Source organism: Pseudophryne corroboree, chromosome 4 (genome assembly GCF_028390025.1).
Source record: "Pseudophryne corroboree isolate aPseCor3 chromosome 4, aPseCor3.hap2, whole genome shotgun sequence".
NCBI lineage: Eukaryota > Metazoa > Chordata > Amphibia > Anura > Myobatrachidae > Pseudophryne > Pseudophryne corroboree.
In genome coordinates this window covers 285,277,470-285,293,840 of record NC_086447.1, presented here as the reverse complement: position 1 = coordinate 285,293,840, position 16,371 = coordinate 285,277,470, and the positions used below count along the sequence as shown (strand labels likewise).

Genomic DNA, 16,371 nt, shown 5'->3' with positions numbered 1-16,371 from the left:
AAACATGCTGTGGCTGCGGTGTACTGTAGCTGGTCCTTTACTATCTTCGTTGCCCGTTTTTTAGCTCTGGACAGGTACAGGTCCTGGACTGAGGGAAGGTTGGCCCCAATGAGCGTCTCTGCAATTCTGAACACCTTTTGGAGCCTGAATCTGTCTCTCACACTGGTAGAGCTGTACCATACCAGTATTGAGGAGCACAGTACCGACTCCACAATCGCGGAGTAGAAGAGGAGCAGAAGCTTCTGTGGGATGTTGAACTTCCTTAGTTGCCTGAGGAAAAACAAACTCTGCTGCACTTTCCCAACAGTAGCATCAGTGTTGGACCCCCATTTAAAGTCCCGGGAGATTGTGGTCCCTAGGAACTTGAAGGAGTACACTAGCGATACCACACTGTCAGCAATCGTTAGCAGAGGTGCACTAGCTGACGTCTTCCTAAAGTCCATTATCATCTCAACAGTTTTGAGAGGGTTAAGCTGAAGATTGTTGTGGCTGCACCACTGGGCCAACTGGTCTACTTCCCGTCTAAAGGCCGATTCCTCCCCATCCTTGATAAAGCAGATGACGGTGGTGTCATCTGCAAATTTGATGATCTTTACTGATTGTGTCTCTGAGTTGCAGTCATTTGTGTATAGGGAGAAGAGCAGGGGCGACACAGCCCTAAGGGGCCCCTGTATTAATGGACTGCGTTTCAGAAGTGAATTCCCTGCTTTCACCACCTGTGTCCTATCTGTCAGGAAGTCTACTATCCAAGAACAGGTAGCTTCTGGAACCCCATGGCGAAGTAATTTAGGGTGGAGTATACTGGGAATGATTGTATTGAAGGCCAAGTAGAAATCAACAAACAGGACCCTCGTGTAGGTGTAGGTACCAGGAATGTCTAGGTACTTTAGAATGTAGTGCAGGCACAGGTTGACTGCATCCTCAACACACCGATTTTATCAATAGGCAAACTGTTGGGGGCCAGTCACAGTTTTCAGGTGATTAAGAAACAGATGCTAGAACGTTTTCATGACCACAGATGTCAGTGCTATCGGCCTGTAGTCATTCAGGTTTGTGATAGAGGGTTTCTTGGGGACCAGGACGATAGTGGACCTTTTGAGGCAGGAAGGGACTTTCTGTAGCTCCAGTAATTTGTAGAAGATCTTGGTGAATATGGGGGTGAGCTGACCCACACATGCTCTCAGAGCAGATGGTGACACTCCGTCAGGACCTGGAGCTTTCCTGGGTTTGGCCCTTTTGAACAGTGCCTCAACCTCTTTTTGGGTGACGTGCAGTACTTGGAGTTGGCAGTCGGTGTTCGGGGCATCGTAGTGGTGATTGTTTGGGTCGCAGGGTACTTCTTTTGTGATTCTGCAATAAAAGTGTTTCATCTCATCTGCTAGGTCTTTATGCACGGTGGTGAACTTTGATATTTCTTGTAGTTGGTTATGGATTGCATTCTTTTCCATACAGATATGGGGTCATTGGTGGAGAGATCGTTTGTCAGCTTGTCCAAGAACCGCTCTTTGGCTAGCCTGATTTCTTTAGTCAGAGAGTTCCTAGTTTGTTTGTATAGTGCTCTGTCACCACTGCTATAGGTCTCCTCTTTGGCCCGACAAAGTTGCCTGAGCTGGGCATTGAACCAGGGCTTGTTGTTGTTGTAAATGTGGTAAGTCTTGGTAGGTACATACATGTCCTCACTGTAGCTGATGTAGGATGTGAAAGTGTCTGTCAGGTTATTCAGGTCAGTGGCCGAGGCTTTGAAGACCCCCCATTCCGTGTAGTCGAAGCAGTCCTGGAGCTTCATATTAGCCTCATTGGTCCATTTCTTAACAGTCTTGACAACAGGCTTAACCGCTCTCAGCTTCTGTGTATAGGTAGGGAGTAGGTGGATGAGGCAGTGGTCAGATAGGCTGAGTTCAGCACGCAGGATAGACCGGAAGGCAGATTTGATGGTAGTGTAGCAGTGGTCAAGGGTGCACCCTTCCCTAGTGGGACAAGTGACCTGATGTTTGGAATTAGGTAGCTCCTTGCTCAGGTTAGTTCTGTTGAAGTCACCCAGCACTACTAACAGAGAGTCTGATTGTTTTTGTTCTATGTTGGATATGCATACAGCCAGGTGGTGCAGGGCTTCGTCCATGCAGGCGAGGAGGAGGGATGTAAACTCCCACAAGGACAATTAAGGCAAATAGAAGGGGTTGCAGTTGATACTTAGCATCTCCAGGTGAGGGCTACATGATTTGCCTAAGATCGTGACATTGGTGCACTATCTGTCATTGATGTAGAAGCAGATGCCACCACCCTTTGTTTTTCCTGAGAGAACGTTGGAGCGATCAGCCCTGAAGAGACCAAAGCCCGACAGAGACACCGGGTTGTCCAAAATATGGTCGTTCAGCAGAGGACAAATGACATTGTAATGCCTGACCCTGTGCTGACCAGAAGGAGGAACAGTTCATCAAACATGTTTGCCAGTGAGCACATGTTTGAGAGCAGGATTGTGGGAAGTGCAGACCGGTGCCCTTGCCGCCACTACCTCACTAGGGTGCCTGAGTGACAGCCTATCCTCTTAGCCCAGGTCCTTCTACTAGGATTGACATGAGGGCCTCCAGCATTCTCTTTCCGGGGCTGTCAATCCACCCGCCAGTCACCGCCCCCATGCCGTGGGGGGCCCGGGGCCACTCGGACATCCACTTCAGCGTCCATGACATCTGCATCTCTGCCACAAAGGGCAGCGAGGGTATCAAGGGCTGCAAGGGCCGCTGATCTGCCCGCCGACTTGCCCGAGTGTGGAGTAAGCACCACAGGAGCACTCCAACTTAAGAGGGCTTCCCTGCTGTATTTGGTCACTGATGGGGTAGACAACCATTGGATTTTATAAATAACAATTAAGACCCTAAAAAAGATTTACTGTTGCATTTGTATGTGACAGCTGTGCTTTAAAACAGATTGGACTAACAGTATTCTATAATTCTATCCTATCACTGAATTTGTATCAGATATAGAAACAAATTTAATGAGATGTGGAATAACGGTAATTTACAGTGATTGCCATTTTCACGGCTTTCGCAGCTTTTTTGCTGCAAAAACTGGCATTTCGCAGGTATGACCTTCCATGATTCATCTATTCAATAAAAAATTAGCAAAAATGGGATTACCACAAAAATTGTTGATGGGTGTGAAAAGTAAAAAAAGGGTAAATTTGCTTGTACACCCCAAAAAAGGTAAACTAACATAAGATAACAGTATAGAAGTTTATTTTTAATAAAAGTATTTTAGGTACTTAAATTCGGTAAAATGGCTGGTACAGTATATCCATTTTTTAAAAAAGTGAAAAATGATAGAAGGCTAGTTTTTTCATTAAAATAAGTGCTAAAATTAACTTAGGGATACATAAATATTGGTATAAATATATACTGTATAGGGGTCATTTTACGCAATTAAAAAAAAAAAAAAAGATTACTCCCACCTGCAAGCCTAAAAAGACTTGTCCCACTTATAAAGAACCCCAATATACCTGTCCCATACCTTTTAACTCAATTTCCATAGTTTTGCACTTTTTCACCCCAAAAATGACATGTCATTATTGGGCAAATAAAATAAAAAACTAGTCCTTTAGGGGGGTGTCCCAGGTGTTCTGAACCAAATCCTGACATTTTTAACTTAAAATTGGGGTTTTCCCCAAGCTTATCACCTGCTCAGAGATAGTGAATTGAAATTTGCAGTAAAATTACAGCAAATCAGATTATGCGGTCAATTGAATAGGCAGTTTTTTACAATTTACATATTTTTACTGCGTAAACGGATTTTCAAGGCAAATTAAATTTGGCCTTAAGTCTAGGACTACACTGCATTGATTGGAATAAATGTGTATGCTCATGTTTCCACTAGAGAACAGCAAAAAGTTAAGTTTCAGTTTTTTGTTGTTAATTTGTTATGTCTTATTAGTCACAATATAGTATATTTTACAGCTAACACTTCTATATTACAGTATTTACATTTCTGAATTATTTTCAATGGTGCATGGTTTGTTCCCTAACTGGGTGCTTAGGGTGTTTGGGGAGGGTTACCAAGACACATCCCCGGGCTTATAAAATAAATATCCTTTTATTCCAGGAATGTAAAGGTGAGCCAGGAGTCTAATACTGTATTACAAATGACTTCTCGTTGATGCCAATTTAACAAATTATGGAAACTGTTACATATATATTTATGTGGATAATACTCAGAAATTACACAAGTTATATTATTTTTACTGAAGTATACAGTATTAATGAATGTTTAAAATGTACCCTCATATTACCTTGATTTTTTAAAATACACATATTAAAATATAATTATACATCTAAGGTATCAATACTAGCATGGATGAACAGTGAGCATTACAAGACATTTGTTGCTCCATATTAAAATTATTATGGGTCCAGTGTATTTGCTAAAAGTGTAAACATGGTGTACAGATGTGAGTCCCATAGCAGGTATACATCCTATTACTTTGATAGTTATGTCTTTTTGTATGAATGTGGCTTATTAGACTCATTCATTGGGCTTGTCATTAAATAATTTAACCCACTACCAGTACGTGGAACAGGATGCACAGATGACACAGTTCTTGATATAAAGTGTCAAGCTTTATTATGAATTGGGTATTTTCCTACTTTTGCCTTGATAGGCTTGAACTCATGATTTATCACTTATGTCTTGGATTTGTTGTATTGTGTATTATCAATAAAAAATTTCTTTTTTTTCTTTTCTAGATGGGGAAAAAAAGAGTATTTAGTTCTTTAGAGATATCACTCATTGTGATGTTCATTTTGGTCACAATAATATCGGTAGTGTTTATCGTACTATTTGCAACAGGAGAACCAGGACTCAAGGAAATAGGTAAGGAATTGGATGAAAACGGTATATGTAAATTTTTGTTCAAACAAACATATACAGTAATACTGTATCCTACACACTGTTTGAAATCCCCAATCATGAAACTTATGGTTTCCATTTTTACTTTTTTTTGTGGTTTTATTTTTTTTACCAAATACTGTTGTAACAATTATTTTTCTATGTATTGACAAAGGAACAGTATAACACTTAAACAATTGAGAGGTATACATTGAGAGGCAATCATAATGTATTGTATTTATTACTAATTGAAGATGCTACAGAATGCTATTTCATTGAATCAAATATTTCATGGTTTCCATTTGACATTAAGTTATTTTATACACTGCCCTTGAGATGTCCTCAGAATTAAATCCTTGAATTTGTTTCATGAACGATGTAATCAGCACAAAAGTTCAAAAACTTGCAGTAAATTCTCAAACTTTAGTTAATCTACTTATGACTAAACTACTGTATATTAGACCAAGGTGAACAGCGTTCACAATGCTCAAGTCAGTGTTACCATGTTTGACCCATATTTGAACTTCAACCTCAAACTCACTTTGATGTTCAAATCAGAAACTGTTAACACTATAAAGCCTAGCTATTTAAGCATGAAAAGACAGCATTTTATAGTTTAATTTTTTAAGATATGTGATCGGTAAACAGCCAGCAATAACTGGTGACTAAACTTTGAACCTTACATTTGAAACTCTAACTCAGCAGTGTGCATTTCTAAAAAAAAAGTTAAAGTATGATACACCATAGCCATCTCAGTTTGAATAGACAACATTGTATAGTTTATTTTAAAATTTTAAAATTTTACACTATGAATGTGAGTTACAGACTTGAAATGACAAAAATGATCTGATTCAATGTGACAGTTGATCTGCGAATGAGCCATGACCCTTAAACTGGCCAAATCTAATTGAATTTCAAATTGGTTCCACATTATACAAACATCTTGACCTTTGCATTCTAGATATAACAAAGGAGAACCAAAACATTTTTCTTTTCTTTTTTCTTTATTTTACCTCAACAAAGTTATCAAACAGGATCAGAGGTGGTAGAAGCTAAAGGAGGGTACTCACGGAGCGATATTCTAAGCAATCTGACTAGATTGCTTAGAATTTAAGCATTATTGCTCCGTGTGTACCCCCTACAGCGATAGCGATGCGCAGCCCCGCGCATCGCTATCGCTGGTGCTAGATTGGCCTGCATGCAGGCCAATCTAGCGGGTCGCTCACTTCACCCGCTGGGTGAAATGAGCGCCCCCCCATCTCCCCCCACACGCTCAGCACACATCGCGCTGTGCTGAGCGGTGAGAGAGATGTGTGCTGAGCGGTTCACTCAGCACAAATCTCTCCCACATCGGCCCGTCTATATGATCCTTAAGACAGTAGAGCAATTTCAACATGCTTGGGATAGACATAAGAATATCCTTGCAAAGAACTAAGGCACAAATACAGTAGGGTTGAGGTTACCAATAGTTAAAAAGGAGCAGACTAGATGGACCAAGTGGTTCTTATCAGCAGTCAAATGCTATGTTTCTTTCTATGACAAAACTTTTTTTTATCACCATGCACATAAAGAATGATTTATTTGGCTATTAAAATTTCCTCTGGAATTAAGCAGATGGCTTGGATTACTAAATTGAATATAAAGAATTTACCAAAATAGACCTTGAGTAAACATGTGCAATAAACCAGATATTCACATATTTAAATTGCAAATAAGGAGAGGGCTGACAACACACAACCATAGGAGTTTCTATAAAGTTCACTATCTTTGAAATGTAAGTGTCATTGTTGTCATAATAAATAACAGAAGTTGTTAGGAGGCAATGAAGACTGCATTTGTTAAAAGCTTATTCTTTATTAGAAATATTTATTCATTTGATGTTTTTTCTCTGCATATAGAACTGTTAACCCCTTTTTCAAGCATGATGCCTACACATAATTTTTTTTACAAGCATTTAAAATAAATACTGTAGATCTATGTGCTAAGCATTTTAGTGTGTAAATATGCCTTGTATCTTTGTATATTAGATAGCGGTAACTGGTATCCAGGTTACGTTTCTTAGGTTTAAGTACAGGTGGTAGGCAAACAGCATAATCAGGACAAATTACAGGATCAGCAACAGAAATAAACGAAAACACAGCAGGGCATTGGACGAAGGAGCAGACCCTATAACTGATAGCTGTGAAAATTAGAGTAATAAAAGTAACAGCAAAGGTGCACTGGTCATTTATTGTGTATTTATTAACAGTTTCTTAGATAGTTCAGCAAATTTCATTGGAAACAATGATAAAACAAAACTGGGTTATAACAAACTGTTATAGAGGTAGGAAGGCACTGCTCGCAAGCTTACAATCAATAGGGAAATAGCATTGATACATAAGTATAGGTGCTATCTATTGCATATTTTCCCACTAGATTGCAAAGGTTCTCGGTGGGCAACATGATATGGCTACTTAGCAATGATGAACCGAGGTCCGGAGGAAGGGAAAGTGAAGGAAGAGAAGTGTGAACTGTACAGTAGGCAGATAATTAGATAGGAAAGCTTATGAAAGTTATGTAATTAGTTCTGGGATTTGATAAGCTTTCCTGAATAGGTAAGTTTTCAGGGAATGCTTGAAGGTTTGGAGACTCGAGTAGAGACTTATTGTGCATAGAAGGGCATTCCACAGAGTGGCTGTAGCCCAAAGAAAGTCCTGAAATCCTGCATGGGAGTGAGTAATGCATGTGGATGAGAGACGTAGATTTTGTGAAGAGCGAAGAGGTTGGGTTGGGAGATATTTTGAGATTAATGAAGTGTTGTACATTGGTGTGGTTTGGTTAATGGCTTTGTGCGTGGACAAAAGTATTTATATTGAATATGGTAGAATACAGGTAACCAATGGAGGGATTCACAGAGTGTATCTGCAGATGATGAACATCTAGCAAGGAAGATTACATTCTGAATGGATTGTAGTGGTGAGAGTCTCATCTTGGTAAAACCAGAAGGTAGACTATTGCAATAATCAATGCGGGAGATAATGAGAGCATGGATTAACGTTTTTGCAGTGTCTTGTGTAAGGTATGGTCATATTTTGTATATGTTTTTTAGATGCATATAGCAGGATTTTAAGATAGATTGAATGTGGGGAATAAAGGACAGTTCAGAGTCAAGGATGATACCTAGGCAGCAAGCATGTGGCGTAGGATTTATTGTCGAGTTCTCAACAGTGATAGAGATATCATGTTAGTAACTACTATTGGCTGGTGGAAATATAATTAACCTTTTGGAAATATTAAGTTTGAGGTGGTGAGATGACATCCAAGATGAAACAGCAGAGAGGTATGCAGTGATACAGCCCAACACAGGTGGTGACAAATCTGGGGAGGATAGGTAGATTTGAGTATCATCTGCGTACAGATGATTCTGAAATCCAAAAGAGCTGATTAATTTACCAAGAGAGAAAGTATAGATTGAGAAAAGCAGAGGACCTAAGTCTGAGCCCTGCAGTACTCCAACTTAAAGAGGTAGTGAAGAGGAGTTGGATTCAGAGAAGTGGATACTGAAGAAACAATTAGTTATGTAGGATAGGAACCAAGAAAGGGCTGTGTCTTAAAGGTATTGTAGTGTTTGATTGAGAAGAGAATGACCAACAGTTTCAAAAGCAGCAGAGAGAGCTAGAAGAATTAGAAATGAGTAATGGCCAGGGCTGGTCACAAGGGCCAAGAGTAGTAATAAAAGAATACAATTTCACCTTTAGGAGAATGGAATTTCTGCAGTGAGGTACACTGATATTCCACAGGGAATAACAGTGGGGGTGTAGAGTTGGATCTTGATCCGAGGCACCAACAGGCTAAAGCTTTGACTGTTCCCAAGATGCACTCCCTCTCTATAGCTACGCCTCCAGGCACTGGAGCTCAGTTTGTAAGTTGGTGCCTGCAGTGCAGGTCACTAACAGGTGGGGCTGCGCTAGGCAGCCCTGAAAAGAGCTTTTTTAGAAGACTTCAAGGGCCACAGCATTTTCTATGTCTTTATGACATGCTGTGCTGCGGCTCCATCACCTCGCTCAGCGGCGCTGCATACTACCACGGCCTGGTTCCTAGGTACTTGCAGCAGAGACACACCAGTTTTCTTCAGGCACTACCACTGTTATTCTCCAGGATCATGTGGCTGCACTAAAAGGGGGGAGGTAAGGTAAATCGCTGCCCGGTCGCTGGCCCAGGAGATGGACTGTGCTGCTGGCATGGACACTGTGTCTCACATGGACCCCACTAGATCCACCAGGGCAAGAGCCACAGTTCGGATTTATTAAAATCCATTTGCAAAAGGCTGCACAGTATAGGTGGTGAATTCCAGCAGAAGGGATAAGGCACTGACCTGTAGCCCCTCCCCCAGCTCCGGGTGCCATCTACTACTGGTGTTCCTGCCCTGGTGCTGCATCTCTCTCTCTCACTCACTCCCTGAAGAGATTTTGACACCATTACATAGCTGGGCTGATCTCTGGGACTGCTTGCACTGTCTTCTCTGTAAATCCACCTGTATCATCAGTGCTGTGCATTTACAGACACTTAAGTATTCTACATGTCATTTTAGACAGTGTTAGTTAAGAACAAGTGTACTGCTATCTGAATATTTAGTACAAGTATTCTGTGATATACATCCAGTGTTTACTGTGCATTGTTATATCTGTATACATACATACCTATATGTAATTACTAGTCCAGTGCAGTTTTATTGTTATATGTGATACTTCCTGCATTGTACCTGTGACTGAGTGTGCCTATAGCTGCTGTGTGGATTCCACTCTTGTGTATCAAACGTTTGTTACCACTATATTCTGTACCCTGGGGAACTAGGTGCGTCAGGGTCTCATATAATATATAGTACTACACAGGGTATACTCTTTTTATTTCTCACTGTGTTTTTCAGTCACCCCACACCACTTATATCTCCTGTTTGTGCTCTGTATTTACTGTCACAAAACACAGGGGATTATATGCTGTTTTTTTTGTATTTGTCTGGCTATATTGTAATATTACATCCTAAGGCTACATCCCACATGATGTCTGCTACACAGGGTGGGACATCCTCGGATGCTCCTGCATCATGCAGTGCTGTAATCATGGATTCACCAGTAGGGGGAATGTTAGCTGCTGGTTCAGGTGCTGGGGGTCATACATCTCACAGTCTGTGGCATCTGTGGTCAATCAAGACACACCTTGGGCAGCTTTTTCAAATATGCTGACTATGCTTGTAACGTGTCTCACTCATCCTATGGGGCCTCCTGTGCCATTATAGCCACATATTGTCCCTGTAGTTAATCCGCCATGGACGGATACTTTGTCTACCCAGTTACAGCAATTAAATCAGACTTTGGTTAGAAGAAAGTCCAACCCACATCCCTCTGGGGCCAAGGGGTCATCTAAGCGGGCCATTTCTTCCTCACAATCCACTAATATTTCAAATAATTTGTCCGATGAAGATTGGGAATATACTGATCCATCAGATACTGATACAGTTGCTTCTGATGAGGAATCTGCAACCCAGGTTGATGTTTCTGACCTTGTAGAGGCTATCAAGCTGATTCTCAAAATTGATGATGACATTAAGAAACCTGATAAGTTTAAATGTCAGGAGGTTGCTAAAGTAGTTTTACCACATTCTGACCTCTTAATTGACATACGTCAGGAAGTTTTCCCTGTCCAAAAAGATGCTAGCTCGTTATCCTATCCCTGCGGAGTTGAGCAAGAAATGGGAAACTCCACCGCCAGTGGACTCTCACTTCGCCCATCTTGTGGTGTCATCTACTCTGCCTGTCACCTCACCTCACTGAAGGAACCAACAGATAAGTGTGTGGAGGGATGCCTGAAGTCTATTTACACTCTTACCGGTGCTGTACATAGACCCACTATGGCTGCCTCTTGGGCGGCAAAAGGAATTGAAGCATGGGTTCAGGTAATTGAGGAGGAGCTACGACAGGATTTTTCTGACACTGCCAGACAATATCTGTCGTATATTACCACAACCTCTCACTATATTCAGGAGGCGGCCTCTGATGCAGGGGTCATGGTGGCAAAGGCTTCTACTACGTCTGTCCTTGTTCGCCGGATTCTGTGATTGAGGTCCTGGAAGGTGAACCTGGAATCTAAAAAGACCTTGGAGGTACTCCATTTCAAGGGAGACATCCTGTTTGGAGAAGATCTGAATAAGATTGTGACTGACTTGCCAAGACTGCGTTTCTCCCAGGTACTAATCCTTCTGCTCAGAAGGCTAAGAGTACCACTTTTCATTCCTTTCAACCTCCAAATAAAAAAAAAGGTCAGGCATACCCGAGACAGGCTCGTACTTCCAAAACCACTAAGCCCAAATCTAAACAATCCTGTGCCGCCCGTCAGCCTGCTTTCAAACAAGACAAGACTGCTGCATGATGGGGCAGGTATCCCCCTGGAGGACCCCAGGATGGGAGGCCGATTTCTACAGTTTGCCCAGTCCTGGTTAAAGACCACTTCAGATGCCTGTGTACGGGAAATTGTCTCTTATGGGTACGCAATCTCTTTCATGAGACCCCCCCTTCGCCAGATCCTTTCAGTGGTTATCCCCTTGGATCAGTTAAAAGCAAAAGCTCTACACCTGGTTGTACAATCGCTGTCCCTGAGAGGCAGAGGATACTATTCGACCCTGTTTCTAGTTCCGAAACCAAATGGGTCTTTCCTGCCTATCCTCAACCTGAAATCATTGAACAAGTTTGTAAGAGTGTCCAAATTCCGTATGGAAACTCTGCGCTCTATGGTGCTGGCATTGGAACCCGTGGACTATATGGTATCCCTGGACATACAGGATGCTTACCTGTACGTACCTATTGCCAATTCGCAATATCTGGAGTTTTTCTATTGGCAACCTTCATTTTCAGTTCAAGGCTCTGTCATTTGGACTATCCACTGCACCTCAGATTTTCACTGAGGTCACTGCCGTGATGATGGCATTCCTCCGTCGTCAGGGAATCAGGATACTGCCATATCTGGATGACTTGCTGATTCTGTCAAACTCCCAAGATGTCCTTTTCAGTCAACTGGAGATGTTGGTCCAATTCCTACAAGCTCACGGGTGGTTCATCAATTGGAAGAAGTCCTCACTGGCCCCTGCTCATAGCATGGTGCACCTGGGGGCACTACTGGACACACACACAAAGCCAAAGACCGTTTCTGTCTCCGGAGAAGGTCCTGAAACTTCAGGAAAAGATCAGATGCTTCCTCTCTCACTAGAGAGTGTTGGTACACTCGGCAATGCAAGTACTGCCCTCTGCAATTATTATAAGAGTAATTATTTCCAAATGGGATGGTCTGCCTTATTGGATCAGCTCTCAAATGATCTTCTTGACTCCAGAGGTTCATCTGTCACTGAGCTGGTGGCTACAGGACCAACAGTTGAGCGGGGGCCGTCCCTTCTGGATCTCCAAGTGGGTCCTCCTGACAACGGACGCCAGTCTGTAAGGTTGGGGTGCGGTGTTGGAGCAGCACTCTCTCCAGGGTCGGTGGACCAGGGAAGAATCTCTCCTCCCGATAAATATTCTGGAATTGCGGGCAGTGTTCAATGCGTTGCAACTGGCCCTACCTCTGGTTCAGAACAGGCCTGTTCAGGTACAGACAGGCGACGCCATGATGGTGGCATACATAAATCATCAAGGCTGCACTCAAAGTTGCATGGCAATGATGGAAGTGTCAAAAATCCTCCAATGGGCGGAAAGCCATCTGCCAGCCATATCGGCGGTGTTCAGTCTGGGGAGTCCTTAACTGGGAAGCAGACTTCCTCCGTCATCAGGACATGCCTGCCGGAGAGTGGAGTCTTCATTCCAAAGTCTTTCAACCCCTAGTAGACAAGTGGGGACTACCAGATGTAGACTTGATGGCATCTCAACACAATCACAAAGTTCCAGTCTTCGGAGCAAGGACAAGGGATACTCAAGCAGCGTTCATGGATGCACTGGCAATTCCATGGAACTTTTGGCTGCCATACGTGTTCCCTCCAGTGTCACTCCTGCCTAGGGTAATATGGATGTTCAAGCAAGAAGGAGGAATACTAATTCTAGTTGTTCCAGCGTGGCCCAGATAGCATTAGTTCTCAGACCTACAGGATCTCTCAATAGAGCGTCCTCTTCTACTTCTTCAATGCCCAGACCTCCTCGTTCATGGCCCTTATGTCTACCTGGACCTGGCCAGACTGGCTTTGATGGCATGGCTATTGAAGCATCACTCCTGAGAGCAAAAGTATTCTCTGAGGCAGTCATTCAAACTATGTTGAAAGCCCGTAAAACCAGCTTTGGCTCGGATTTATTACAGGGTATGGAATTCTTACTTCACCTGGTGTGCTGCTAAGAATTATGATGCAGACTGTTGGCTTTTCTACAGCAAGGCCTAGACTTGGGCCTTCATCTGGCCTCCCTCAAGGTTCATATATCTGCCAGTGTGGTTTCAGAGAAAAATTGTGTCTCTTCTTGACTTTCACACTTTCACTCAGAGTGTCCTACAGATTCAGCCTCCCTATGTCCCTCCTGCGGCTCCATGGGATCTGTCTGTAGTATTGAATGCCCTGCAATAGTCTCCATTTAAACCTCTTGAGTGTGTGGACCTTAAATGCCTTATGCTTAAGGTTGTATTTCTGTTGGCTATTGCTTCTGCTAGGAGGGTGACAAACTTAGGAGCTTTTGTCCTGTCGTCCACCCTTTCTGATTTTTCACCATGACCGGGCTGTTCTTCGAACTCACCCAGGTTATTCACCCTGGTGGTATCATCTTTTCACTTTAACCAGGAGATTGTGGTTCCAGCCTTCACCTCTTCTGGTCTCTCTTCCAAAGAAAAATCTTTGTATGTGGTACGGGCTCTTCGTGTTTATGTGGAGAGGACTGCCTCCATTAGGAGGATAGATTCCCTTTTTGTACTTTTTGGTTTTCACAAATGTGGCTGACCTGCGAATAAGTAAACCTTGGCCAGGTGGATTAGAATGGTGATTGCACAAGCTTATGCACAAGCTGGGCTCCCAGATCCTGCTGCTATCAAGGCCCATTCTACTCGGTTGGTTGGGCCTTCTTGGCTGGCCCAATGTGGCGCGTCCACTGACCAATTGTGCAAGTCAGCTACATGGTCTTCTGTGAATCAGGTTCTATGTGTTAGGCGTGGCGGTCTTCGGCCGTGCCCTGACTGAGCAGCGGTCACGGCCGCCGCACCTCTCTCCTTCCCTGTCCACCGCACGGCGCCTAGCAACTCCAGGACGCCGTGCGCACAATAGCCGCCGGGTCCCTGGCAACGCAGGCCGCCATGCATGCAGGGCCGCCGGGTGCATAGCAACGGGGACGCCACAGGTGGACCACGTTCCCCGTTGCTAAGAATAGTTAATTTGGTTGCTCGTGCAGCAGGGCAGCTGCACGGCAACTAGTAATTAGGGTCTGGGGGCTGGTCCTGCTGGCCCTCCTGTTATTGGCCTTTTTATGTGAGCCAGCACACTGCAGCCCCGCCGGTGATAGCTTCTTGTATGCTGTTCCTGCCTTGCAGAACTCTGTTCCTGTCAGCCGTGTTTGGTGGATCTTGCTCCCTGCCCTTTTGTACTTTGGAGGTCCGAAGCCGGTCCTGGGAATCCTTCTACTCCTTGCAAACCTGTTTGTCATCTGGAGTTCTCGCCCGGTTTCGTGAGTAGCGGCTTCTGCCGCGTGTTGCGGCCTATGCCGCTTAGTGTTTACTTTACTGTGAATTGGCGCATTTGCGGAGGTTTCCGCTTTCACTGTCCTCCGCAGAACTCGGCGGTGCCATGTAGGGGAGTGGACAGTGGTTTCTTTGTAGTTCTTTTCCTTTGGCGGCGTGCCGCACATAAGTTTAGTTTTTAGGTAGTTTATAGCGTGGTTGTTTCAGTTAGAGGTCCCCTTGTTATTACCCTGTCTCAGTTCACGCCTTGTCTCTCTTTAAGACCTGAGGGGGCATCGGAGTTGGGCAGACCTAATCCGCCCTTCAAACGCGGCTGCCATGGGCCCAAGAAACCATAGTCGTTCAGGCGTGAATTGATAACACGGGTAAGACAACGGAGGTAGGGTGCTAGGGGCTATTTCCTTCCCATTTCCCAATCCCAGCATTCCGTCTTGGTGCTCAGGACTCACTACATAAGATCTCCCCTGTCCTGAGCATCAGGATCGTAACACTATGCCTTTGATACTTCCGCCTCCCAGGATGCTTCCTTTGGACGCTGGGTTCTTGTGCCCGCTACAGTGCATCCCCTCCCATGAGAAACTGCTTTAGGACATCCGTGATGTTATTTCCTGTGGAATACCAGTGTACCCCACTGCAGAAAAGGAGATTTATGGTAGACTTACCATTGTTAAATCTCTTTCTGCGAGGTACACTGGATTCCACAGGGCGTCTACCCTGATGCACTTAGCTTTTTTGGGTTTGCATGGCATTAGCCGCTTGTCCCTTCTCCTGTTGTGAGAATGTGGTTCCATGTGACTAACGTCTACCATCTCTCTTACCTGCTACTGCATTGGACTGATTAACAAAACTGAGCTCCATGCCTGAAGGTGGGGCTATAGAGGAGGCAGTGCAGTGCATCCTGGAAACAGTCAAAGTTTTAGCCTGTTGGTGCCTCGGATCAAGATCCAACTCTACATCCCCAATGTTATTCCCTATGGAATCCAGTGCACCTCGCAGAAAAAGATTTAACAATGGTAAGTCTACCATAAATCTCCTTTTCTGTGTCCCCCTCCCCAATTTATTGCAAGACAGCTATGTGAAGAAAGCCCATGATCCCTGACATACAGTATCCAGTGTCCAAAAAAAAGATAGAGAAGTATTTGTTGGGGCACTCTTTTGTGAATAAAATATATTCTTTATTAAATGTCACATTAAAAAACATGTAATTTCTTGGTTCACACAGGTCATAGTATTTAGTACATGAGAAAGATACACAAATGATGTATAAGCTAACAATATTTATACCTTGCATTTTCAACATACTGTACATTGATGTATAACAATACATTGTTTTCACTATGTATCCCCCTTGAGAAATGTTGTGTAGAATATTAATACAATCAGTATTGATACAAACAGTGTACAATATAATATAAGCACTAATCTACATTTGTGAGACAAATCCCACTTGTCAGTAGTGAAGGGGTTAAAGTGTTCCAAATTAATAATATATAAAAATACAAATTTAGCATGAATGGTGTTCACAAATGGCAAGCTTCAAAGGCAAAGGTTAAACCACAAATGTGAATAAGGAATGTGGTCTATGAATGGTGAAAGCAGAGGATGAGTACAAATGTTTTTACTTGGATGGCATAGGCAAACGCAGGGGGGGTTTCTGGTTGCCCAGAAACCCCCCTCCTCTTGGCAAGTGGCTCAAATTATGACAACAATAGCAATGGTATATAATAAAATTACTAGAGCTGCCACCACATCATGCAGTTTAAGGGACAGAGCAGAGCTGCTGCATATGCCCAGTGGTAGCAGCATCTTCTACCGGGTTTACTGTGT

General features: G+C 43.3%; 1 protein-coding gene across 1 annotated transcript in view; it reads left to right on the top strand.

Annotated features, from left to right (window-relative positions):
- The first annotated feature begins 4,733 nt into the window (after positions 1 to 4,733).
- Positions 4,734 to 16,371, top strand: part of LOC134909378 (maltase-glucoamylase-like) — a 395,541-nt gene continuing 383,903 nt past the window's right edge. Inside the window, exon 1 of the mRNA XM_063916182.1 lies at positions 4,734 to 4,860. Within this exon, the coding sequence (XP_063772252.1) occupies positions 4,734 to 4,860 (127 nt within the window). The remainder of the gene's footprint in view (positions 4,861 to 16,371) is intronic.